Source organism: Stigmatopora nigra, chromosome 3, assembly GCF_051989575.1.
Source record: "Stigmatopora nigra isolate UIUO_SnigA chromosome 3, RoL_Snig_1.1, whole genome shotgun sequence".
In the NCBI taxonomy this organism is placed as follows: domain Eukaryota; kingdom Metazoa; phylum Chordata; class Actinopteri; order Syngnathiformes; family Syngnathidae; genus Stigmatopora; species Stigmatopora nigra.
Genome location: NC_135510.1, coordinates 5,481,296 through 5,507,500, shown reverse-complemented (window position 1 = coordinate 5,507,500; position 26,205 = coordinate 5,481,296). Strand labels below are relative to the sequence as shown.

At 38.8% G+C, this 26,205-nt stretch overlaps 3 protein-coding genes and 1 long non-coding RNA gene across 11 annotated transcripts in view; 3 read left to right on the top strand and 1 right to left on the bottom strand.

The window, feature by feature from the left end:
- Positions 1-2,445: 2,445 nt before the first annotated feature.
- LOC144193976 (tropomyosin alpha-1 chain) lies at positions 2,446-10,668 on the top strand. Of its 6 annotated transcripts, XM_077712685.1 has the most exons (10): positions 2,450-2,705; positions 3,035-3,160; positions 4,743-4,876; positions 5,934-6,051; positions 6,116-6,186; positions 6,268-6,343; positions 6,444-6,506; positions 6,614-6,683; positions 7,081-7,159; positions 7,704-7,923. In XM_077712685.1, the coding sequence occupies exons 1-10, from the start codon at positions 2,592-2,594 to the stop codon at positions 7,705-7,707; spliced, it is 855 nt and encodes a 284-aa protein (XP_077568811.1). In that variant the 5' UTR covers positions 2,450-2,591; the 3' UTR covers positions 7,708-7,923. The 6 variants fall into 6 exon arrangements, with proteins under 6 accessions (XP_077568813.1, XP_077568812.1, XP_077568811.1 ...); XM_077712687.1 differs by lacking the exons at positions 7,081-7,159; positions 7,704-7,923 and adding an exon at positions 8,916-10,228 and having other exon boundaries at positions 2,446-2,705; XM_077712686.1 differs by lacking the exons at positions 7,081-7,159; positions 7,704-7,923 and adding an exon at positions 10,237-10,668 and having other exon boundaries at positions 2,447-2,705.
- On the bottom strand, positions 10,394-11,518 carry LOC144193977 (uncharacterized). The gene is made up of 3 exons (XR_013325801.1): positions 11,352-11,518; positions 11,095-11,219; positions 10,394-10,954 (listed from the first exon to the last, which is right to left on the bottom strand). It is a non-coding gene; the product is annotated as an uncharacterized LOC144193977 (long non-coding RNA).
- A 451-nt stretch (positions 11,519-11,969) lies between these two features.
- On the top strand, positions 11,970-16,932 carry fbxo22 (F-box protein 22). Of its 2 annotated transcripts, XR_013325845.1 has the most exons (8): positions 11,970-12,202; positions 12,421-12,553; positions 12,734-12,821; positions 12,917-13,009; positions 14,365-14,517; positions 14,600-14,762; positions 15,272-15,765; positions 15,853-16,932. XR_013325845.1 is itself a non-coding variant. In XM_077713013.1 (7 exons), the coding sequence occupies exons 1-7, from the start codon at positions 12,072-12,074 to the stop codon at positions 15,663-15,665; spliced, it is 1,155 nt and encodes a 384-aa protein (XP_077569139.1). In that variant the 5' UTR covers positions 11,970-12,071; the 3' UTR covers positions 15,666-16,932. The 2 variants fall into 2 exon arrangements, 1 of the variants encoding a protein (XP_077569139.1); XM_077713013.1 differs by having other exon boundaries at positions 15,272-16,932.
- Positions 16,933-16,983: 51 nt separating this feature from the next.
- LOC144194155 (transmembrane protein 266-like) overlaps positions 16,984-26,205 on the top strand; it is a 28,092-nt gene continuing 18,870 nt past the window's right edge. Inside the window, exons 1-2 of one of the 2 annotated variants that reach the window (XM_077713011.1) lie at positions 16,984-17,607; positions 18,824-18,960. In XM_077713011.1, coding sequence (XP_077569137.1) covers positions 18,947-18,960 — 14 coding nt within the window. In that variant the 5' untranslated portion in view covers positions 16,984-17,607; positions 18,824-18,946. Of the gene's footprint in view, positions 17,612-18,823; positions 18,961-26,205 lie in introns of both variants that reach the window. The other variant, XM_077713012.1, reaches the window with a different exon arrangement.

Here is a 26,205-nt window from a genome sequence, read left to right as displayed (position 1 = left end):
TTTCCTGTCTGTGAGAGCATTATGATTTCAAATTGTTAATCGTCTTATATTCTTATTATGACCAATATAAGCATTTTTTTTTCTTCGAGAGCAGATATTATTGCGCCTTGTCTAGCCAAGAAGTAGAGCTCTTATTAAGTGTACTTCTGTCGCTTTGGTGTCAGGACAAGATGGCATTTCTGACTCAGCAATAAACTTGAAGCTGTATGCCGGCCCTCCCATTCTCCGACAGCCAAGCTAAATGTGTCCGCCACTAAAATCTGAGGAGGTCATGTCAATTATGCCCACCACCTGCTGCTCCTTGCACTCCTTTTAGGTATGGACTCTTTTTTTACTGCATATATACACATTCACACCTCTGGATAATTTCCAGTCATCATTCAACTGAACCCTTTTGGTCTTGTTTTGTTTTTTTAGAAAGTTTTATGTGCCTGAACTCAAAATCTGTGTAGCCAGTACAATAGAAGACTTTGTGTTTTAGCAGAGGCGGATCTAGAAAAATTGGAACTTTTTCAAGGGTATTTAATATTTTACTATAGTATTATACTTTATCATATTAGTATTTGTTTTTGTAGAATCCAAATCATAGTGATGAAAAAGTAGATGTACTACTGTTTTGCATAGCCTAAATAGTTAATGATAAAAAAAAAATACATGTTTGTTTTCAAAAACATTTTTAGCATATTTTTCTGCTGTTTTCTTCCTTTGTAACGATTCTCCTTTTTCAAAAATAACTTTTATTCGAGTCATTTAGGCTCTCGGACATTAGACCATCTTTTAATCGGTCCTTAGACTTCTTTCTCCAAACACATTATTATATTTTCTATCCTTTTACACACTACCACAGACTTATAAATAATTAGCATCGGTCATACTTTCTGATTGTGTTTACAACCCTGCATTACTACTGATACACTCATATGTACCAATGTTGCCTCAGCGTTTCAGTTGCCCAGAAAAAAAAATTCTGACACTCCTATTCTAAAAGTTGAACTTGGGAATCATAGATACCAACATGGACCAAGTTGAGCAGGTGGTTTGCAAAAATATAAACTAGATTTGAATCTACGCTAATAAAAAAATGAATCCAAAAACAATCATAACATTGAAATACACCCAACTTCATACTAAAAGTTCCAAACATCCAACATTTATGTGTATGAAGGTCAGTCATAACTAAAGTTTCCCTCCTCTCTGTGGTTCACACCACTAGGTTGCTGTTACCTCACTATGCACCCATCTTGGCCCACAGCGTGTGCATGTGACAGCTGCGCCAATGCCACTGGCCCTGTGATCTATCAAAGGGGGGCAAGAGAGTGAGAAGGGGGCTTGCCTGTTGAAAAGCCAAAAGCCAATCGGTCCATGGTGGACATTTACAGGGCTTTAATTCTCCAAAAGCCACTCGGACAAGCTGGATGATGTTTCTCTAGAAGAGCAAAGCCCACCCGCGGTAGCCAGGATTTGAAGTATGCCCGCCAGGAGCTTCCCAAATGATGCCTGGAAGCCAAACACAAAGTGCCAGAAGCTAATGTGACACCCCCCTCAAAAGGGGGAGCAACGTCCACACTGGGCTTATTTAATCAGATAGATTTGCTTTGCATGAATAGCTGACATGCACAGAATACTCTGACATGACTTTATTTTTATTGATTGACAGACTAATAGAGTTGATGGATCGTGTTATGTTGAGAAATTTAAATGATATAACAAAAAAGTAAAAACATTAAAAATATTGTATCTTGTCTTTTTTAAAAACTTTTCTCATCAAATAATAAAAATATGCCATGACACCGGCACAGAAAAAACAAGTTTTCACCAATTTCACATTAAAAACAACACGGTTTTGACTAACTTTTAAGATACAAAATCTTTTGATTAACTTACTAAAATACAAAATTAATCTTGAGTAACTTTTAAACATACAAAATCTTAAAAATCAGTCAAAACTGAGTTCAAATGAAGTTGTGTTTAATGTGAAATTGGTGAAAACTTGGTTTACTGTGCCATAGTGGCATGGCATATTTTTATTATTTGATTAGAAGTTTTTTAAAAAGACATCATTTATTAATTAATTAATGAGTCTTAGTTTTTTGCTTGAGGTATTTTTTAATTGATAAAATAGTAACGATGACCAAGAAGGAATATGACGATACACAATATTCTTTTAATGATATAAATATTCTCAGATTGTGCAGCACTAGCATCCATTGTTGTCAGAATGTTCCTTGGTGTTAGAAATAGGGGTGTTGGTGTCGCAAGAAAAGAGGGAGGAGGTGGTGGGCCGCTTTACTGACATCCCTCCCCCCAAGTATGGTCACACAATTGGTCAAATGTCTCCAAGGAGCGAATCGGGGAAGACTTTTGCACAAAATAGGGGTCCCGCCTTGTCCAGCAGCTGCAGTCGTGTCCAAAAAAGTATTGGGTGTCCAGTGACCCGCCTGTCCCAAAAGACATATTTGCCTTACAACAACCCGGGCGAGTTCGCACTCCAGCTTGGCCTTCAGTCTGGTTCAGACGCTCCCATCCAAGCCGCTCTCTGTTTGTTTTTCCCCATTTGGTTATACGCGCAAAGCACTGACACTTAAGCAACCATGGATGCCATCAAGAAGAAGATGCAGATGCTCAAGCTTGACAAGGAAAACGCCTTGGACAGAGCTGAGCAAGCTGAGTCGGATAAAAAGGCGGCTGAGGACAGAAGCAAACAGGTTAGCATCCACTGTGGTTTCAATTCATCTTGTTTCATTCTATTTTTCCACTATTTTTCCACTTAGTGTGATATTATGAGGCCGAAAAATCAGTGTTAAACCAAAATTTCTAAACAAGAAATGTTTTTTATCGAATAGGACCTACAAAAATACATATAGCTCTTGTTTCATTCTATTTTTCCACTTAGTGTGATATTGTAAACCAAAAAATTTAAACACAAGGCATTTTTATCTGGTAGGACCTACAAAAATACACATAGCATCCATTTAAGTTATACAAATCTACATTAAAGGACTTTAAAATGTACTCCTGTGTCTGTTTTTCCTAGCTTGAAGATGACTTGGTGGCACTGCAGAAGAAGCTGAAAGCAACTGAGGACGAGTTGGACAAATATTCCGAAGCCTTGAAAGATGCTCAGGAAAAACTGGAGCTGGCTGAGAAGAAAGCCACAGATGTAAGTTGAGGTCTTTGTCTTGTGACCTTGAAATGAAATCCTCCTGCAGTACTAGCAATACAATGCAATAATCAAGTGAAGACACCTGTGGGTGAGAATGGTATATTTAGCTCGTCCTGGTATGGTAAGGTCACATCTTACGGCCTTCCTGAGTGCATTCCTCGGGCGATGGAATGGCACCAAATGGAGTGTAATTTAGGTCTAGTGTTACATTAGAGCGTGTTTACATGTGTGTTTGAACTATGCCGTAAATTGTGACATATATGTTTGTTAATCCCAGGGTTGCTTTATTAATGACACAAAATATTTGAGCATTATATAGTGACATGTGGCTCTGGCCCAGATATTCAAAACTATTTATTCTCAAACACTAGGTAGTAGATTGGACTGTTATATGGCACACGGAGTATTGACGTCAATGGAAAATTGGATGAAAGCCAAATTATACATGCAATTTCAAAACTATGCTGTATTTCACAACTGTAAGGAAATTTACTAAATATTTTGATATCCACTGATATTTTGAATGTAGTGTCCATAAAGGGTTAAAATATGGACAGCATCAATAGTAAAAGCAAAATCAAGTGTATTTATAACTTCCTAAAATCGTTCAATTATCCAATAGAGGGTGCTCTCTTCAATCTTATATTAATTAGTCCGTCTTGGTTTATCTTTTTTTAAAATATTTTTTATCGGTAAAATTTCAATGAATAGAAATAATGGTGCTGCTATTTTAAATTATTTGAGATGAATAATAATTTTAAATGGTAATTTTCGTACAACGCCAGTCACTTCCGGGTTCGTCGGCACGTCCCAATCCTCATCAGGACTTGATTAAAGTGCGGTGGGGGCAGGGATCAAACTCGCCGCATCTCGTGTCCGACGGACGGCGGTGTCTTTTTCTACCGATACCGACCCGAACGAGAGCCCCTCATTTAGCCGCAAGTGCACAAACGCCAACCGGGGCGCAAGTATGGCAGGTGGAAGCTCCTTGGAAGCGGTCAAGAAGAAAATCAAGTCGTTACAAGAGCAGGCGGATGTGGCAGAGGACCGGGCAGCCTTCCTCCAGCGGGAACTCAACCTGGAGAGGACCGCAAGGGAAGCAGTAAGCCGACGTTAATGATTTAAGGCAATTAGTGTTTAGGCTGCCGACAGCATTAAGCGTAAATCTGGTCAAAAAGCGTGGCGGTTAGGCCCAGACAGAGTGCTTTATGACCAGTAAAAAACGCACGCGTACCGTAGGGTAGCAGAAGCCCAGCCCTCATCACTATTAGCGTGGTGAAAACGCCCTGTAATAACTCGTGTCGCCATGACAGGTTCCACCATGTGCCAAATAAACCTTAATTTTTACTACTGAGTACCACATGCTGGGTACAGAATTTATGATTTAGGACCTCGTGCATGGTTCAATGTTTAAATATCATAATGCATTGTATTCCAGCTGCCGCACCCTCTTTTCTGCATCCCTTACCACACCCTATATTTGTTTGGAGGCTGCAGGAATGCACAATTTAAAAAAAAAATAGTTTATTGTTACCAGCATGGAAATGCATCTGATTGATTTTGGATTGTGTTTTTTCAGGCTGAGGGTGATGTGGCCTCCTTGAACAGACGTATCCAACTGGTTGAGGAGGAGTTGGATCGTGCCCAAGAGCGTCTGGCCACGGCGCTGACCAAGCTGGAGGAGGCTGAGAAGGCTGCAGATGAGAGCGAGAGGTGGGTGTTTTCACTTTTGAGACCACCGCTCTGCACCCTTTTAGGTTAGATACAGAAAGGTTTGTGCAAAAGTAGAATACACATAGGTTTGTTTAGATTTGGAGACCATCATATCGAAAAGAAAACACATTTCTAGTGTAATTAGAGTTTTAAATTGATGAAAATGCACTCTACTTGTGCATATCTTGGTTTTGGTGGGGACGTGACTATTATTTTGTACAGTAATAATGTTTTTTTTTGTTTTTAAATTGGACTCAAAGTTCATTCGCTGACCTAATTGGCTGCCATTGATCATTCACTAAATGGATTGGTCTAGTCTCGTGAACGGCTCTGAAACCTGACCGTTCACAGACAGTTCTCACAGTTTAAATACTGAGATGACTGTCAATGTCAATGGAAGGTAATGAAAAGTGTTAAATGAGTATAAAATGTATATATAGTTAGTGTGTTATTCTTGTATGTTGACCAAGCGCCTACATGTCTGGTATGCATGTGATATTTCTTCTACTCTTAACACTATTCGGTCTTCATTTAGTGTCTGTCTACTACTGCTTAAAAATTCATTTTGAAATTCTGAATTCAAATCCTGCGCCATTTTCATGCTACATGCTAAAGAAACAAAACAAAATCACTTAATTCTGTTGGAAAGTAACTCTTGCAAATGTCGGTTTACTTTTTGCTGCACATCAAGGATTAATAAATCTGACAATTAATTTTAAAATACACAATGTTTTTAGTTGCAAATACTACTATATTTAGGCAATAACTGTTGGCATTATTAGCATTTTTATGCATTTTTTTGGACTGAATGCTGTATAAATTCCATGTTATATTGACTTTTAGAATTGATTGGTGTGCACAGTCACATGGTGACTAAAAATGTAGTCTTTTCCAGATATGAATTTAAATTATTGAACATTTTCTCTATAGCACCATGATCTTATTATCATGAAATGTCATTTAGTCATTTGTTTATATGCCACAAACATTGGGGAAATGTTTCAAGTTTCCTGTCGTCGCTCGGGTTTTAACCAAATCGTCACGTTTATCTCCTCAGAGGCATGAAGGTTATTGAGAACAGGGCGATGAAAGACGAGGAGAAGATGGAACTGCAGGAGATCCAGCTGAAGGAAGCCAAACACATCGCTGAGGAGGCCGATCGCAAATACGAGGAGGCGAGTTTCTCAACTGTGGGACTTCTGGCAAACGTTCTAACCGGACTTGCATGTCTGACTTCAGGTGGCCCGTAAGCTTGTGATCATTGAGAGTGATTTGGAACGTACAGAGGAGCGCGCTGAGTTGTCTGAGAGGTATGGAGAGAAAAAAAAGTGTGGATGTCATATTGTTTCATGACCATTGTGTTATTTTCCAAACAAACTATAAAACTGCAGCAAATGCTCTGAGCTTGAGGAGGAGCTGAAGACCGTGCAGAACAACCTCAAGTCTCTGGAGGCTCAGGCAGAGAAGGTAAGTACGTAGAAGTGAAGAATGGCAAAATATGACATGAGTGAAGAAGTTTGTGGTATTTTGACAGTCATATTTTCCCCCCTTGTGTTTCTAACCACAGTACTCACAGAAGGAGGACAAGTACGAGGAAGAGATCAAGGTTCTTACAGACAAGCTGAAGGAGGTGAGAAGGCACAATGTCAAGTTCTGCCAACTTTTTGTGTGTGTAGAAGTTGCTCACTTTGTGAATGAAGAGTGCTAATGCGTCTCTGCTTTCTTAACTTCTTCCAGGCTGAGACGCGTGCTGAGTTTGCTGAGAGATCAGTCGCCAAGCTTGAAAAGACCATTGACGACCTAGAGGGTATGAATCCATTTATTTTAAATCTTATCAGCCATTTTAAGAAGCCAGAGTTGAGTCCTAGTGATCACTCTTTGAAACTTAATACAGTGTTAGAACACTTATGTATGCACGCTACGTTTTTCAACGGTTTATCGCGAGGGCCGCCACAGTCTTGCATTTCGATTCATGGCCAGCAGGTGTCGGTCGGGACTCGTTCTTTATGACTCCTCTGGAATCTGTCGCGACCTATGCAGCTGTTATTTTCCCACTTCTGCATTGCATCCTTCCACAGTCTCTTTCTTCATTTTGTCTTTTTTTGCTGCTGTTTGCTGACTTCATTTAATTTCAATTATCATTCCCCCTTTTGTTTGTCTCAATCCGATCCACCACCCCCTTTGGTAATAATATTCCACTTTAGATGAGCTGTATGCCCAGAAACTGAAATACAAGGCCATCAGTGAGGAGTTGGACCACGCCCTCAACGACATGACTTCCATGTAATTCAACGTCTCACGCATGTTTGTGTGTGCCGTTTTTTTTAGTAGTGTAGTCTTCCTACTTACAGCTTTTCTTTGACCACTCTAACAAGACTTAGCTCCTCTTAGTTAGTGTTTGTAAGGCTCCCGACAAACTTTTTAACAGCCATAAGGCCTCAAGTCACGACTGTAGGTTAGGAATCAACCAGTAGGGGGACGGCCTTCAGCCTGTAGTCGCACACTAGTGCTTGCTTTCAATTGTGAGCACAGTAACAACTCACATTTTAACACATTTACAAAATATTAATGCCATTTTACTTATTTGTTCATGGAATCATTTTTATGAAAATAATGAGCTACGTAAGTATCATAAGCCAACTTTTCAGCAATTTTCTAATTACATTACAGCCTTGTCTACTAACATTAGCACGTTTCAGTTTTGTCGCAAAATTGCCAGATTTCCAATCCCTCATTCCCGCATCCTTTTTCTCCTTTCTGCTTGCTTCTACATTTTGTCTTTTTTTCCTCCTCAAATTCTTTTTGTTTCTCTTTCTCCTTTTTCCAGCTAATTGTGTACATCACAGAAGCCACCCAGTGGTTGAACGTGGTTATTTCTGTCCGGCGCAGCATCTGCTCTACTTTTCTGTACTCTCTGCCCTCTATTGTAACGTTCCTTACACTTGTGGGCCCATTTTGCTGCCATCACTGCCCATTCATTCATCTGTCATGCACACCTTTTGAACCGTTTTACTATGATGTAAAATAAAAATTCTTCCATCTGTCAACTCTCTTACCCTTCTTCCTCCTACAATCTTCGCTCCTGCTTGTCTATTTTTACTTTTGTTTGTCTGTTTTTAATTAATTTTGTCGAGTAGCTTTTGAATAAACTCCAAAGCTCCTCTTACATTTTCTGTGTGGGAGGATTAATTATCGATCATAGTCCTGTAAAATTAGGAATCTTCTAAATTGAGTGCAAACTACTTTTATCTGACATTTGTCGAGACCTGAAGAATAATTAGTTGATTTTCTTTACCTCGATTATTCACATTCTTGGAGCAGAAGTAAAATGTTAGCAATGTAGCTACGTTATGCTATGTTAGGCTATGTTATGCTATGTTATGTTAGCTATACATTACGTTGTGGTTACCAATACACTAATACATAATTGAGAATGATTTTATTTACAAAGGGGAAAACGCCACAATGTAAGAAATGCCTTTTAGTTAAGAAATTCATTCAGAGAAATGTTAAAAAATGCTGTTTTTTTGTAATTGTTTGGACCCACCTTGCTCTCTAAATACTAACTAGAAATAGGGCTGTATTTTGAAATATTACCTCACAATAGTGTTTCACTTAACTTTTCTCACCAATGTAGCATATTTTCATTCATTTCATTGGTATCTTTATTGAACAGTTTTAAATATTACCGGCTCACTTCCTTATCATCTTAGATTCAACTCTGAATGCCTATTTTGATATTACTATTAGATTGTAATATTGGGATGACTTGCGTGACTGAAAAGGGGAGCAACTGCATCCAGTAAAAAATCCAATTAAAAAGAAACTTTTTCTAACACATTACTGCTTAGATTGGAGGGTATAGTGAGTACATATGTGAAGTGCAACTTTTCATGGTTGAGATCCACTGTGTCGGCTGGTTTACAAGGACCAAAAGTTTCTAATGCTAATAACTATCCTCTGCGTTCTTTAGATTTTAGCTACTAACCTGCCTTCTGTCTCTTTTCCTCTCTCTCTCAAATGCCTTCTGACTGTCAAGACCATCTTTACAAGCAGCGTGAAAAAAACCGTCTTCTCTCCAACGAGCTGCGAGTAGCCTTAAACGAGGCGTGAGGCCCTACATTGTCCTTCTCACAATTGCCCTCCACGTTTTAAATGCAAATGCAATGAGCCAGTTCACCATATCTGGTGCACAGAGCCAATCATAGTCACCCGACAGGAGAAAAAACATTTTTGAATTGGATCAATAGGCTTGCTTTAATTTTTAAGTACAGACGCACATACACAACACACTTATTTGCCAATTCTTTCGAACTTTTATTTAGGTGAGTACACAACAAAGACAAATATTTAATGTTTTTTGTCCCTTTTGGTACACATTTTACTGATTTGATTTATTTATTTTTAACAGCAGCGTGCAATTTAAAACGGATGACACTTATTGTTGAATTTTTGTAGGTAGAATTTTTGCCCATTCTTGCTTAATGCACAAATTAAGTTGCTCAAAAGCTCAGGTCTTTGCTGTTGTGTGTTATAATGCACTATGCATTTCCCAACATTGTCTTGCTGAAATAAAAAGGGGCATCTCTGAAATAGATGTTGCTTGGATGGCATAATTTTCTCCAGAACCATTTATGCCGCTTAGTCCAAAACAAATGGGCAAGTTATTCCTGCTATGGACAATATCTCCGACATGTACCCTCATAGGTGCTAGTATTTTTGACATTGAACTTAACATCTTTTTTTTCATCAGATTCTTTAAAATCTATCGATATTATGGACCATTTCTTCAAATGTTTTTGGAACTTTTGCACATGCATTTATTCACATCCTAGTTAACCAATCAGCCTTTGAGGCATCCTACTATAGTATACACAATGTTTATAATTATTCCTCACATTTCCCAGTCTTGTTGTTCCCGTCTCGTCTTCTTGGGAAAGTGTTGCAGGCATCAAACTCTTTGCAAATTAGAAATCTAGGCCTTGTAGTGTATTTAATTTGTATAATTGTATTTTTTATTTACTTATTCATGTTTTACACTATTTACAGAATGGTAGGGCTTTGTCGACTTTTCAGTTGAAGGTCAGGCACTGAAAAGTTATCGGAATTGGCTTCTTTCATAATTCTTTTATGCAATTATTGTGCTTGTGCTGTAAAAATAGATGGAATGATCTTGCCTTGGGAGTTGTTCCAAGAGGATTCATCCAATCCTCGGCTCTGTCAATTGCTAATACCAAATACCCAAGCATACTAATCAAAACCATCCTGTCAATTGTCTCTGGAAATCTTCAATCCTGCTCCCTGTATGTGTTTGCACTTTTGTTTGAAGCGATGTTAACACTGCCTTACTATATTAACAGATAAACTTGATCACGCTAAAGAAGAGGACATGATTGTAAAGCAGTTGATGGATCAGACTCTAAGGGAGATCTGTAACTTTTGATGGCCAATATCGTGCGTGACTGGCTCTGGCACAACATGGCTGCAGCATTTTTTCCTCAGACATCATGAAGAAACAACATTCACTGTATCTTTATTTGGTGAGAAAACAAGCACTTTTTTTCTGGGAAAAATGATCATCAGCAGATGGACTACTTAGTTTGTTGGGTGTTGGAATCATTGTTTTTGCCACTTGTATTTATCACTTGCCTGAATGTACACCAACATAATATTTTGCACATTGAAATCACATTCTTTTCTTGTTTAGTCATGTCAAAATTAGGAAAAAATGGATAGAATTTATTGGTATTTCATGATCATGTCAAAATCATGAATAAAGTGATCAAATCTATTGCTATAAGTATCGTTTTATTTCAACAGTAGTGTATTCTGGTCAAATTGTTCCTTCTATTTAGTGACAACAAGGCCTAATTCTGGAGTTGCAATTCAGCAAATGAGCCCGGTCAGGATACTGAATCCGACAAATACAAATGCTAACAAACTGGTAGCCGGTTGTCGATGTCTTGTCAGAAGTTCGTTGCTATGGGTGAAGACATTCCAACTAAAAATGTATTTTAGACAATCCTCGACTCACTGAATTGCAGATGCCAATCATGTTCTTTTACACGTCGATTTCTCCTGTTTTGGGGGGAATAAAACAAAAGTGAGCATCAGGACATATGCAATCTGGCCTGTAGTGATAATAGAGATTTGAATGCAGATCACAAGTCATTTTGAAATGCAAAATGTTTATAGAATGGACCAATGTGTGGGCTCACCTTATTTGCAAATGCAGGTGGAAGCTTTCCTGACAGGCGACCCCAACTCCATCTTAACAGATTTTCTTTTTTGACGGTTAGGTTGACCTCCAGGCGCAAAAGGACAAAGTCGATGTCACTCCTTTCTAATGAGGGAGCATTTAGGTAGGATGTATATTTGATATTTCAAAGGCTCGCAAATGTTTGTCAGCAACTTTTTTGAGAATTTAACTTCAATTTGAAGTCATCATCTTTCTATTGAGTTTTTGTTAACTCACCATTAAGAGCCCTAAAAGCCAAGAAACGAATGTCTTCATCTCAATCGAAATACTAGAGAGACTTCAATAAGAGAAATCCGAGCTGCTCCTTGGAAAGAAATATGCACAACGTCACACCCAAATAGAAAAAAAAAAAAAGATGTATGCACTAAAGCCTTTTCCCCTTTAGTAGCCAGAGTTTGTCCCCATCTATGTTTGACATGATGTCATAAAAGATTCTCCTTATGACAGGTTTCTAATGTCATCCTGATGCTGAGTTAGGCAAGAAGTAAATGATATGTATCTTTTATCTTTCGTGCCCTGCTTCCTCAAATTGCTAATAATAACAATACACAAATTAAAGTTTGAGATCAGGATTGTGAAGTTGGGATCTTTATTATTTTTAGTATTGTTGTTTTCTATAATGTGCAACAAGTACAGTAAAATTAATAAAAACAGAAATACACACTGGTTAGGGTCATGATTAACATTGTCCAAAAAAAAACTAGTATTTAACTTGCCACGACATTTATGGCAATAGACTGATTTGGAAAAAGATCGTGGATTTATTCAACATGCGCAATTTGTCTCAATTTAGACTGACATCATTTGATGTGAAATTCCTCCCGGCCACAAGGGGTAGTGTTTCTGGTAACATGCCTGATTTTAGGTGTTCCGGGTCAAATGTGAAACTACAGCGGAGAATCCCGTATACATTTTATCCAATTTTCGACAGAGAAAATGGACAATAACACCGACTTGGACACCTCTACACCAGACAACAAGGCGACTTACGTACTAAGCAACGTTGTGGAGGTCGTCGAGCGAATTCTTACCTTCGTGCCGACAAAATCGCTCCTAAAAATTGCAAGGTATGAAAACATTTCTCCCCGAAGTAGGAAACTCGACGGGCGTTCAACATGGCTAAAGGGAAGTGAAACTATCAGTATCATAGACATTATAGTCATTATCGGGACATATTTCTGGTGTCAATTGAACCCGAAATGTGTTTCTTTTAATGACTTGTCTACGGCGTGTATTTCCTTCGTAAATAAATAATAATACGTGTTGATGTGGTTCCCTTCCAAAGTGTATGCAGGCTATGGAGCAACTGTGCCCGGAGAGTTTTGAGAACTCAGCAACAGATGACGTGGGTTTCGGCCTGTGGACCCTCCACCACAGAGGCCCATGCCCTCTGCAACACCCTGTATGAGGAGGTGGAGGTAAATTTAACATAAACGCACGTTTGACGACATAACAACACACAGTGAGGACCTACCTGGGATCGATCTCTCGACCCCACAACTGTGAGGCCGACATGCTAACCACTCACGTTGCCTCATTGGACAATGACATACTAAAATGTATTTGTGATTTAACAGATGTGCTTGTTATATTTGCAGAAAGTGTTTCTCCTCCCCAAAATGGTTCTAGCTATGATGGACTGCGAGGCCTTCAAGCTTCCCTTTTACTGCCATAGACAAAAGAAATGTGTGTATATAATATTATAAGACAATTTTGTTGCATACTTGATACATATGATCCAGGTGGAAGCTTTTAATTAAATGTTTTGTCCTCCCCCAAAGCAAAAAGAAGCCGCCACAGTCCAGTTGACGAGCTTATTCAGGTTTTTCCCAGGAATTGTGATGTCATGGGCATTACCACACCGGGCATCGTCCGTAAGTTTTATTTCTTTTTGTCTCAAAGACTCCAACACTTCCTTTGTATGTATAATACAAATGTTTTTATAATTTGTCTGACTAGACCAGCCGTAAGGAAAACAACATTTCAGCCAATTTCACTTCAAAATTAGTGTTTACCGTATTTTCACGACTATAAGGCACACTTAAAAGTCTTAATTTTTCTCCAAAATAGACAGAGCGCCTTATAATCTAGTGCGCTTTATATATGGAAAAAAAATAAATGTGTCATTCATTGAGGGTGCGCCTTATAATGCGGTGCGCCTTATAGTTGTGAAAATACGGTACTTTTTTCCATGCCAACTGTCAGTATTAATCCACCAGTGCCGTGTCACAAGGAGGGCTGGCACCACCCTGCCTATTCCGAAACCCCTCCCCCTCTGATAGATAGTCTTGTCTCCAGCTCCCCACGCCGACCATTTCTCTATATAATCACAACCGTGCAAAGAAGTGACTCTCCATCAGCCGGGCTCTCCACGGCGGGGATGATGGCTTGTCAGGCCACGGTCGTCGATCAGGTCTAATGGTGGCCCCGGCTGTTTGCCATAACACTCATTTATTGGTGATATTGCCGCTGGGGGGTCAGCGCCGGGTCGCTTAGCCTCTAATTCAATTGGAGGAAATCTGTGATTGGATTATGCATTGCAATGTATAAAGGCTGAGATGACATGTAATAGGTTTCCCCATAGCCTGGAGTACAAGTTATTTATGCATGTTGGTTATAGACTGCTGGCCAATGAAAAATGATCCGCAGAGTGCAAATACCCGCATGTAACGCTTTCTGTTGTACACGCTTTCTTTAGTACAACAACAAAAATTTTTATGTTTGAAAGAGGAGATTGAGTATTTTTATGTACATGGGAAACAAGATACTTTTTCATGTTTTATTTTATTAAGCACAAACATGTTGAAAGAAAAACATGTAGACCGCTTCAGAATATTACAAATCATCAGTAGTTTACCATGCCAATACACATTTTGTATCAAAACCACAAAAACAATATTTTTTAAAAATCAAGCAGTTTTTTAATGCAATTTATATGAAAAAAAAAAATAAAAATGACGAACTTTTCCTTTTTTTGCAAGAATTCAATATTGAAACAAGGAAACTATTTGAAAATCATTAGCAAATAAGATAATATTGGGCTTCATTCTCATAATTGTCGCTGGTAAATGCCACGGGGAAAATAATCACAAAATCTCAAAATTCTCTAGGATTTCTGACATTTGGCAGCCATGTGTAGAAAAGTTTACACTATGTTCATGTCACAGTTTGAGTTGCGACAACTTATGTTAACAACATATTTGTGTACTATTTGTATTTGTGTTCACAGTAACGCCAACGGGCTCTCACTCCAGACCCCCGGAGGAACACCAGGAAGGCGAGGCTGGCTTTGCCATCATGTTCCCAAGCATGGAGGGCGTTCAGATCAAGCCTTTTCATTTCTGCCAGAAATCCCTCTCCCCCAGCGCTATGAAGGAAGCGGGTAAGCAGAGACTCTGGAGCCACCGCAGACGCTTAATGTCTTCTGACATGTGTTCAATTTTGCAACGGGCTTGTGCCAATAGGACTAATCGACAACCCAGAGTTACGCGTGGTGCTGCTGTTTGTCTACGAGGTTTACAAATCTGGTGGTGCACGCTTCCTCAATGAAATCCTGGAGCCTCTGGCCAAAAGCAAAGCTCTCATCGCGGGCGGACTTGTAGAAAGTGTATTTCCAACCAGGCTCTGGTAAGAAACAACGTTGTGTTTTGTTATGTATTGTAAAAGGGTGTTTATCAACTATTTACCAGAAAGGACTGGTCGGTGGAAGATCCAATCTCTCACATTATCTTTAATTTTCCATGTAATTAGGATCTGGCAACCATTTAAATACTGTTTACTATTTTTAGGAAATGTAGTAGTTGTTATGGTACATTTTTGATTGAATGTTTCTTGATTAATCCATCAAATTATTGCAATTTATTTGAAATCAGTCACTTTATACATGTACCGCTTCTTTAGTGTTACATAGTTTGTTTTGGAAGCTCTGTGAGGCCATGAAAGCATCTGGATTGGTTGAAATGGGCTCAACCAATCATCACCTTTTGTACCATCGCTGCTATTTAAATAATTGTCAGAACCCGACTGTTAGAACAAAGTCCACTTCTGAGGAATTCCAATGCAAAAATGTCTGTCACAGTCAATATTTTAGGTTGCTTGCGTTGCTCCATCTTTAACAACGTTGCCACTTTCTACAGTTGTAGCCGAGGCGCATACGGCGTGGTGGGTCTGGCCCTCAGCGGCCCCAAAGTGCAGGGCGCCTCGGTGCTCTTGGACCAGGACGTCAGCACCCCCAAGGAGGCCGAATCCACTATCCGTAGGCTAAAAGCCGCCAAAATCCCAGAGAGGAACACACTGGGCTTCATGTTCGCCTGCGTGGGCCGAGGCCAGAATTACTACAACAACCAACGCAACGTAGAGGCCGACGCCTTCCGAAAGGTCTTCCCCGGAGTTCCGCTCTTCGGCCTTTTCGGGAACGGCGAGATCGGTTGCGACCGCATCGTCAAAGACGACTACACGCTGTGTGACGATGACACGGACTGTCTGCAGCACGAGTACACCACGGTGATGACGTTGGTTCACCTGGGCTGATGGAGAAAAAGAAGCGAATGTTTGAAATGGACTCGGAAAGCATTGGTGTTAACCCTCGAGGTACCGTTTCAATGGCAGCCCTCGGAATTCCTAATCTAAGGTAAGATGGGATAATATTGAGTATCTCTTTTAATGTCCTACTGTGATATAGAAGCCCTTTATGAAATATTTCGCTTCAACGTTTCAGGCGAATTTCAGGTCACCTTAAAGGGGTTTTGCTTCAAACAAAACAAAACTCGGAGGCATGGTTAAAGAGTTCTCGATTTAGCAATGGCACTTTTTTCCCCCTAATGAGACGGAGGACTGTTTCCTCTTGACTTGTGGACAGAAGTATTGGAACTTCTGGCTGTTACAGCTATAGAAAGGTGTTTTTGTCTGGGATTTTATCCTCATTGGGGGTAGAGGCCTCATTTTAGATTGCCTGAATGGAAAAAAAGATCACTTTTTCTGTCTTTTTTAGTCACTGCTTTTTATAGCGGACCATGACAAACTGCGATCACAAAATCGGACAGAATTGGTGAGAGAAATACTAACAGGTGTTAATAGTGTTGTCCTTTCACAGTCTGGGAATGACAAATGTACAGCCAGAGTTCCACACACTTCCTTCCTAGAATGGCGTCTTGCTGTTTTCTTCATGTGATAAAGGTGCAATTTCCCTTACTATGTTTGTCACATAAATGTTAGCTGCTGCTACTGTTTTCTTTTTTTACCCTTTAGGGTTAAGATATATTTGCTTAAAGAATACTATAATCATCCTTTTTACTTTAACCCACCAGATACTCTCCTAAAATATTGAGATTTAGGACATTTTACCAACTTTTTCTTGCTTTAGTGCTCAACTCATTGGCTACCATTGACAGAATGGATGTCCAGTCTGTTTTGAATGGGAGAGGCTGGGACCAGTCACTAGCGACCATTTACTGCCATTCTCTCCCAGTAAAAAAAATGGACCAGATGTTACGTCTCCTCAAAAGTAGAGAAAAATGACCATTAAAACCCGATTGATATGTTGATATGAAAAAAAATCATTTTAAAACAATCATATTCAATATTTAGCTCTTGTATTGAATCACAGCAGACTTATTAGTCCAACTCCCTCATTCAGAAATTGACTGTATTACCCTTGCCCCCCCTGTCTTGACAATTTTAGTTTTAATAATGTTGCTTTCATCTGAGTGCACTTTTGTATACAACGTGCCAAACTCATATCTGCTTAAATTGCCCTGAAATAAATGAAAACCTAAAATAAAATGAGACGTTCACGTTCCCTAGTTTTTTTCAACTCCCTGAGTTTGTAACGTGGTCACTCAGCATCCATTGATTGATGTACTCGGTAACCATCGGCTGGCTAATCCCGATGACTGACAAATGTTTACACCAATTGTCGCAAAGCCCCGCCGATCCCCATAGTATCTTTATTTTTGGAAACCATTAAAAAAAAACACTACCGACTACGGAGAGCGGCGACCTAGCAGGGGGTGAGGGGGGTGAAGCTAATCAAAACACCCGTGGCTTCCTACCGTCGACAGTCGTCACCTCGTTGCACGCTTGGCGAGTCCTCCCTCGACCCCCGCTCACTCACTCAATCCACTCAAGACACATCGTGACCGGAGCGATGCAAATGTCACCAGAATCCTCGGTGAAAAGCTTTATCATGGCGTTGAGGTGAGAGTTCGCCCACGGCGCTGTGGTAGAAGCAAGCCGGATAACCGTCACAGCACTTGGACAGCTCCGGGTTGCTGCTCCCTCCCCCGCTGAGCTCGCCGGGGAAGCCCTCCGCCGAGCCGCGGTGTCGTCTCGTGGCCCCGGTGGTGGTGGCCGTGGTGGTGGCGATACCGATCCGAGCTTCGGCTCTTACTACGATGCCGGGCCACGATGCGTGGTGCGTTCGAGGTTTATCCCTGGGAGACCTTCACTGTTCATCCGACGGACTCCTACACAGGTAGGTAAGAGTCACTTTGAATAGTTTGATATTTTTAACCACCACGCGCTCGCATCCTCCAACAGGAAGAAAAAGTTTGGTCACAATATCTCGATGCCATTTTAATCGTACTTTTAATTTACTTCTTTTATCAAAAGAACAATCGAGTTGACCTTGGCCATGTATTTAAAGAGAACTTTAATTGATTTTATCAGAGATTTGCATATTCTGCAATTCTAGTTTTTCAAGACAAAAACATGATTTTGTTCCTTTCGCAGTATATAAGTTTTCATGTAAATCTTTTTTCTTAACCTTTTTTTATGATGAAATGATTTTTTTTGTAATAGTAAAAAAAAAAAACTCACACGCAAACGTCATATAATGGATATATCCACAAATGGATGCCAGCATTCAATTATTGTTCATTAAATTAATTAATCCATTAAATGAATAAATCGTTTGCTGCTGACCTCCCCCAGTCAAAATATATCAGGCAGTTATTGAGTTCAATGAGTGTAAGGATTTATAACAGCTGAGTATTATGTTTGTAGAGATCCTCGCTATTTCACGGTTCGGTTATCGCTGCTTCACTACATCGCGTTTTTTTTTTTCGGGGACTATTTTTTTCCGTTCATTCATTCATTGATCTTCCATCCCGCCCATCCTCGAAAGGGTTGCGAGGGTTGCTGGAGCCTAACCCAGCTGTTTTCGAGTGAAAGGCACACTACACCCATGACTGGTCGCCAGTGAGTCGTAGGGGACACAGATACAAAGACCATCCGCACTCCCAATCTTACTGCCGCCCGAGGGAATCGAGCCCAGATCATAAAATGTGGAAATCCACGCTGAAACTTATAACCAGAACCGACTTTTTAAAAAATACTTCGCAGATTTTCACTTTTTACTCCGACCCCTCCCCCATTAACCGTGATAATCGAGGTATTACTGTAATGTTATTCATGTATTGATTGCCACTATTTATTTGAATGCATTGTGGCCAATGTTGTAACTGCCGAGTGAAAAAACACACTTGCCAGATAACAGTGCTCTTCTATTAAAAAAATGATAGACAACTCTACTATAACATATTGAGTGTTGGCAAGGTAAGGGCAACCTCATCCATCACAGTGAGTTTATTACCTAGCCGTGCTATGTCAAACCGTACATTTATAACGTACTGTACACTTTATTTTCTCTTAAATCATTGAATATCACACCACTGTCTTGTGTCCAACAGTTTCAACATGCAAGCTGCATTTACACGGTAAACAAAGTGAATTACAACTGGAGAACAGGAGGACAGACGAGTGTAAAAGTGGCAATAAGAAGCACTTATTTCTCCTCCCTCTCACTAGACGACATGGCTAATGCTGGGTAAGTTTATTTTCCTCACACACGTAAACACAGTCCGTTATCATCCTATCACTCTTCTGTCAAGCTTCATCCCCTTTTCGCATCTATCTAATGTACTCAATTATCAATCACTAAGCTAGGCTCACACAGTATACGTACTTTAAATGGAATACATTTGTTAATATGAGTAATTTATCATTTAGTCATTTTCTCTATATCCACTGATGTCAAATATGGCTTCCTACCCTGTAAAGCAGGGGTTTCAGACTAGGGTTGGTTCGCGGGCCGCTTTAACATCAACTTGATTTTATGTGGGCCGGACCATTGTAGATATAATATTTAGATTGATTTTTTTTTATAAATGGATTTAAAGAACTGGATTAAAAGCCCTGAATATTCATTTTTTGTAGATCTAAAACAATGTTTATTTTAGCTTTTTTATATATATATTTTTTTAGATTTTACAAAATGATTTTTGAACTAAAAACAGAAAAAATGATAAAAAAAATACAATTATTGATTTAAAAGGGGAAAATCAGGAGATTTAATATACATCTATACCCTTCATTTTAATTTGATCCTAAAACAGAAAGTTGGCACTCATGATTTACTTTCCCGGGCCACACAAAATGATGCGACGGGCCAGATTTGGCCCCCGGGCCGCCACTTTGACACATATGCTGTAAAGTAAATGTGCATCAGTGTAATGAATAAGACCCCAATAAAACACTGATATAACCTCACATTTTGAAGTTGTTGCAAACCCAACATACAACTTTTATAGCTGTCTGATCCATATTGATCCAGGGCTACTATTTTGCGAAAAACGCACTGGTGTCCAAAAGATCTACTATATGTGCTCTTGTATTGATGACGCTGAGTTCTGCACAATATTGACACAAATGCTCAGACAGCCGCGGTGTGTTTCTTATGTTTTTTGCTGCTTTGGCACTTTCCGTTCTCTTTAAACTGTAATTTGGTTGCCAATAAAGTCCCTAGCGTTCGGCAGACACATCGTCTTTTGCATCATCTTCACTTTTACACTTTAAAATCCATATTACTATGTGTATGAATCTGCAGAAATCTTCCATTCTTCTATTAACACCAAAGCAATGACGTTAGAAATCAACTTTGGTTGCTTACGAGTGGGGAACAATATGCTGAGTGCTTTTCTTTTTTTGAGTGCTCATCCTCGTTAGGGTCGTGGGTGAGTTAGGAAGTATCCCATCTGACTTTGGGCAAGACGTGGGGGTACACTGAAGACATTTTTTCTTATTTGTGGACTCCCGTTACCTTTTGAGGCATGCATGGGTCTTTAGTAAATTATTTTGATGAGTTTTATTTCTTATCTGACAGTCCTTTCTTGATAATGTATAACTGTGGATAGGATAGAACTGCTTGCTATGACAAAAAAACAGCCATTTGGGTTTGAAATATGCATACCATCCTGATCCTATGGCTTGATGCAAAGTGTTTACACTCATAAATATGTTTTGAGCAGATCAGTTTAGTAATCCAAATTCTATCCAATCCAATTTTACTGACAAAAGTCCTTCTGTAGGGCATCTATCAAATCATTCTGCCATTTACAACAAGCTACCTGATGTGCCTCGTTCAGCAACCCCACTTTACAAGGTCTTTATTATAATGATTTTCATCGGAATTGTAGATCTTAGTTTTATATTACTGAGAGTCCTAGTGAGGGGGGGGGGGGGGGTTATTCATGATTCATGAACAGTGGCCAATAAAAGTTTAAAATTGTATTAGTGCACTGAGTTCACCTCAAGCCACTTAAAAAATGTGCTTTTTTTATTTTTTATTTTGACCATATTAGATAAACAAGCAAAATAGAAGTATATAGTCGTTTAAAAATACTCAGTGTATAATCTGACACTGTCAATTTGAAAATGAAGGGATTAAAAAGTGAATCCATGGATAGTACCTCATTTGCAAAAAAAAAAAAAAAGAGAGATTTGTACTCGCCCAGATTAAGAATCTTCTTCTGTGGCTCTGCCTCGCAGTTACTTACATGACCTTCTATTTTGGCCGCTGAAATCCCTTGAGCAACTTTTGTCTCGTAATGACCTTTTCTACCTGGCGCTCAATATTACAGTCCGCTATTTAATTTTATCTGCCTCCCTCGGGGTGATTCCACTCTTCTGAATATCACTTCTTCTCTGCCGTCCGTGTATTTATGTGTGTGTGTGTGTGTAGACTTGTTAGTGTGTACATGTGGTAATGTGCTTCAGAGTATTTGCAATTACCAAGCTGCTTGTCTTTAGAGTACGTCAGGGTCTGAGAAAGGTCATGATATGTAAGAAGGCAGAAAAAAAAGCTGTAGTGGTACCTGTGCACTGTTAACAATTCATATGGTGTCTTTCGTCGCGACCGTCTGCTTAGTCATTAATTTCACATTAACGCAATCAAAACTTTAATAAATCACACAGTCGATAGGATAAGAATAAACACTGATATGATTTATTATTGCTGTCCAACACGGTAAATGTTAATGAAAAAAATAATGGGACCTTTCACTTGTACTATTCAAACTAAAAATTCTTTTGAGGGAGGTAGTCAAAAGACAAAAAAAAAAAACTGAAATGATGCACAAACTATTTAACATGAGTTTGAATTAATAAACCTTTGTCAAGGAGAACTTTAATTGGGATCACGCTCTTTGTCATGGGTGTCAAAGTGGCGGGCCGGGGGCCAAATCTGGACCGCCGCATCATTTTGTGTGGCCCGGGAAAGTAAATCATGAGTGCCGACTTTCTGTTTTTAGGATAAAATTAAAATAGAGTATAGATGTATATTACATTTCCTGATTTCCCCCTTTTAAGTCAATAACAGTCATTTTTTAATCATTTTTCTGTGTTTTTAGTTAAAAATCTTAATCTAAAAATATATTTTAAAAGAAGCTCAAATAAACATTGTTTTAGATCTATAAAAAACCCGAATAATCAGGGATTTTAATACAGCTCTTTTAATCCATTTGTAAAAAAAAAATCTAAATATTATATCATAAAATTGGCAACTTTCAGGCACAAATAGTTTTTCCTCATATTTTTTGCCATAGTCATGTATATATGTCATACACAGCAAGCAGTCCAATTTTCATTTATTCAACCCGTGCAGGTAGTATCACCCCACAATTCTGCATCACTTTTCTTCCGTATTATTGTATTTTCTCATTTGTTTTCACGCATGCATTTGTTGAGTAGGCGGGCGGCATAGCCTACACGCACAACTTGCTGAACAGACAATAAAAAAGTTGGTGTCTGCAGAAGCTCTTGTTTCTCCCTTCAATATCAATTTAGTTGAATTGCTCAATCTATATTGCATTTGGTGTTTGAGTCAAAAGCATCCCGGCCGGCCTCAGGTGAATTTGTTTTTGTGTATCTTCAAAGAAATGTAAGGTCTGCGGGAAATAATCCCATCAAATTGGGATGAGGGCAGCAGCTCTTGAGACAAGCCTGCAATAACGTCCAATGCTCTTTTCATTAACTAAGGACGGGAAGAAAAAAAACATCTAAAAAATAATATAGAACTCCCTTCAGCCACTTTGTCTTGTTTCCCTCTCATCTGGTTTGGGATGATCTGCCACTATTTTAACAGCGGTATTTGTACAAAATTCTTTATCCCGACTTATAAAGTCGATATGTTAAGTACAATTAAAAATAATGAATCTATTATGAAAATATATAGTAAAACGTACCCTTTTTTTAGTTGAATACGTATTGCAATTTTAGTCATTGAATGCCCTCTGATTCTTGATAGTAGGCCAGCAAATCTATATGCCAGATGTACATGGCAAATAAAGCCTTCTAAAATGTTACTTTTCAGCATGATTTGAAATTGTCTGGTATGTATAAAGTTAACAACTGTACTCCTCGTTAATCTTTAAGCCAAATGATAAAAGGGATGTGTTTAACGGCTTTCTAACTACTGCAAACTTCCCTTCGGAGACTGCGATGACCTTGAAGAGTTTACGGCCCCTCCGATTAAATCACAGGCCTTTCAGCGTTGACATTATCACTGTATGTTTTAATAACGCCTGTGTGTGCGCGCACGCCTCCATCCATCACCAGTGTACCTGTTAGTCCTTTCCGAAAGGAACGGCTGTCCGTCCGTCTGCCATTCAGTTACGTAGCGCGCCTCTCGTCTGAATCTTTCAGGTCACTCGGTGCGCTGTCATCACAATTCCAATCCTCCTTGTCTAACAAAGGAGGAATGAGGAGAGGAAGCTAAAAATAATAGATTTGAAACAATCCACTGCAAATATTTTGGGGGTGTGGGGAAATGGTAGATGAAAGTTCAATTAAATTTTTCCATTGACTTGATACATTCGCAGTACAAATCAGATATCGTTAGTTTGGATTTGTTGAAAATGAGCAATTGAAAATAGAATAATTATATAAAATGTTATATAGTTTTTACATTCTTGGATAATTTTCATGTATATATATGTACATTTATGTATATATATATATATATATATATATATATATATATATATATATATATATATATATATATATATATATATATATATATATATATATATATATATATATATATATATATATATATATATATATATATATATATATATATATATATATATATATATATATATATATATATATATATATATATATATATATATATATATATATATATATATATATATATATATATATATATATATATATATATATATATATATATATATATATATATATATATATATATATATATATATATATATATATATATATATATATATGTATATATATATATATGTATATATATATATAAGTATGTATATGGATATGTATATATATATATAAGTATGTATATGGATATGGATATACATGTGTATATGTGTATATATTTGTATGTATATATGTATGTGTATATATGTATATGTGTATATACGTGTATGTGTATATACGTGTATGTATATATATATTATATTATATTATATTTATTTCATAGTCAATTGTAGCTGAAATAAATATAAAAAAGGCTGACTTGAACAGAATGTGGCTGCTCCATCTTAATGGTTCCTCATCATCTCTTTTCACTGCCCTCATCCTTCCGTCTCTCCCTCCATCCATCTTCCCCTTTCCAATCTTCACCTCCCTCTCATTCATTTATTACCTCCACTTTTCACATGCAACCCTCCCTGTCTCTTTCAGCACCATTTCCCCTCTTTTACTGCTCACAACTCTCCTCTTTTTGTTTGTTGGCCCCATGAGCTTGTTGCATAACCCCTGACATGCAAACCACCCCCCCCCCCCCCCCGACCCCCTTTGCCTGGCTTCCTTTGATGTTTGAAGGCGAGTGGGGATCCACTCAGCTGACAAAGGGAGAGGCAATGACGTCACCACAGACTTGATACGCCAGCATCTGCTTCGGTCTAAAAATACGAGTCGCGCGCACACATAATCGCACACGTACACACAGAGAGTCAGTCTGGGGTTGCATTCAGCATTTGTATCCACCTCTGTGCTCAGTTGAGGCGCTCATCTTTTGCACAACTGGATCTTGTAGGCCTACTGGCCTCTAAGTGGCTTCTCGGCAACTGTGCTGATCTCATTTGTTATGTGAGAGATACAAATACAGATCATGGTTGTCCATTTTAGTAATGCAAAGCAATTTTATATCATTTCAAGTCTCATTGGTTGACTAGATTTGGTAAATAAAAAAATATATCAACATAAATGTTATTTTAACCTGTTGCTAGGTTTTTAGCTATTTTCTTTTTCTGGGAGCTAAAATGTAATCCATAAAGGTGCTTAAACATTGATTTTTCAATATATCACGATCCCACATTGCATGATTCTCATATCAAAATCCGTCAAAATCGCTCTTTACACTGGTGTTTTTGTTTCAACTAAGCAATAGGCGCCTGCACTTCCACTTGCTACCACTAGTAAGCAACAGTCAGCCTCCCTGACACCCAGTAATCATGCTTGGATGCGCTCAAGTATCATATAAAATTTGATTAAATACTACATCTATTTAATATGTGGACAGTAAACTAAATCGAGTGTTCCAGCTCACTGGAGTGAGTTAATTTGTCTTTTTGCCTTGTGGTGATTGCTATACCTGGAATTTCCAAGCTGTTTTGACGTGCCATTTTTGATTGAGGATACGGGTGACCCTAATCTGTAGTTTTTCAATTATTTTTTTCGAAATTGTCTGGTCCACATTAACCGCGATAATCGAGGTATTACTGCACTTCTAATTCCCATGAAATAGTGCTTTTTTAAAAGCTTCATCTCACCCTCTCTGTCTCTTTTGGTGTGTGAAGTGTCCAGTACTTGAAAATGCATTAAACAGTGGTCTCAAATGTATGCAAGCGTTGCACTTGAAGCAAGACACGCCCCAGTTATTGCGGTCCCTCCTAGCAAACGTCGGACCGGCAACTTCACTGGTGGTGCTAAACCGCGTGAGCGCTCAGTCGTTTCACGCTACCGAGTGGGTGTTTGTGCGTAACCCTGAGTGACCCAACCGTAATGCCCCCAAGACACGGCAGTGAATAAGAATGTGTTCTTCACGTTGCCCGGCTGAATAATTAAAATCTTTTTCATCCCCATTGCCTTTGTGTACAACCATGGCGTACATTGTGTTTGGAACATCTTTCATTTCTTTTCCTTCTAGGCCATTGCAACTGCCTTCATTTCACTAGATTGTCAAAGAGTCGGTTTTGATTGGCATTGTGAGATTTGCTTTACATTGACGGAAGTAGACATCCATTCCATTTGCCTACTGCCTTGAATAGATATTTCTTTTGTATAAATCATTCACTATCTCGTATAAGTGCATACATTTGGATACTACACATACTACATGGGCTGGAAGGAATGAATTAAAACCCTTTTGTTTTTAAACAATTCTGGTTGCTTTTTGCGGGGCGGTCCGTCGGCTGAGTGGTTAGTGCGTAGGCCTCACAGTGGGGGACCTGGGTTCAAATACAGGTCAGTCTACCAGTTTGAATGTTGTGCCTGGGCCTACGTGGCTATTTTCCAGGTACTCCGGTTTACTCCAACATTCCAAAGACATGCATGGTAGGCTGATTGGAAACTCTAAATTGCCCCTAAGTATGAGTGTGAAGGGTTGTTTGTGCCCTGTGATGGCCACCAATTCAGGGTGTCCCCCGCCTCTGACCCAAAGTCAGCTGGGGTCAGCTCCGGCACCCTCCGCGGTTCAGAAAATGAGATGAGATGAAGTTGCTTTTTATTGGGTTAAAATATTTTT

Coding starts and splice junctions, on each gene's coding strand:
- LOC144193976 (XM_077712686.1), top strand. CDS start 2,592: ATGGATGCCATCAAGAAGAAGATGCAGATGCTCAAGCTTGACAAGGAA. Junction 2,706..3,034: donor CTGAGGACAGAAGCAAACAG/GTTAGCATCCAC, acceptor TGTTTTTCCTAG/CTTGAAGATGACTTGGTGGC. Junction 6,052..6,115: donor CCGATCGCAAATACGAGGAG/GCGAGTTTCTCA, acceptor GTCTGACTTCAG/GTGGCCCGTAAGCTTGTGAT.
- fbxo22 (XM_077713013.1), top strand. CDS start 12,072: ATGGACAATAACACCGACTTGGACACCTCTACACCAGACAACAAGGCG. Junction 12,554..12,733: donor CCCTGTATGAGGAGGTGGAG/GTAAATTTAACA, acceptor TTATATTTGCAG/AAAGTGTTTCTCCTCCCCAA. Junction 13,010..14,364: donor TACCACACCGGGCATCGTCC/GTAAGTTTTATT, acceptor TTGTGTTCACAG/TAACGCCAACGGGCTCTCAC.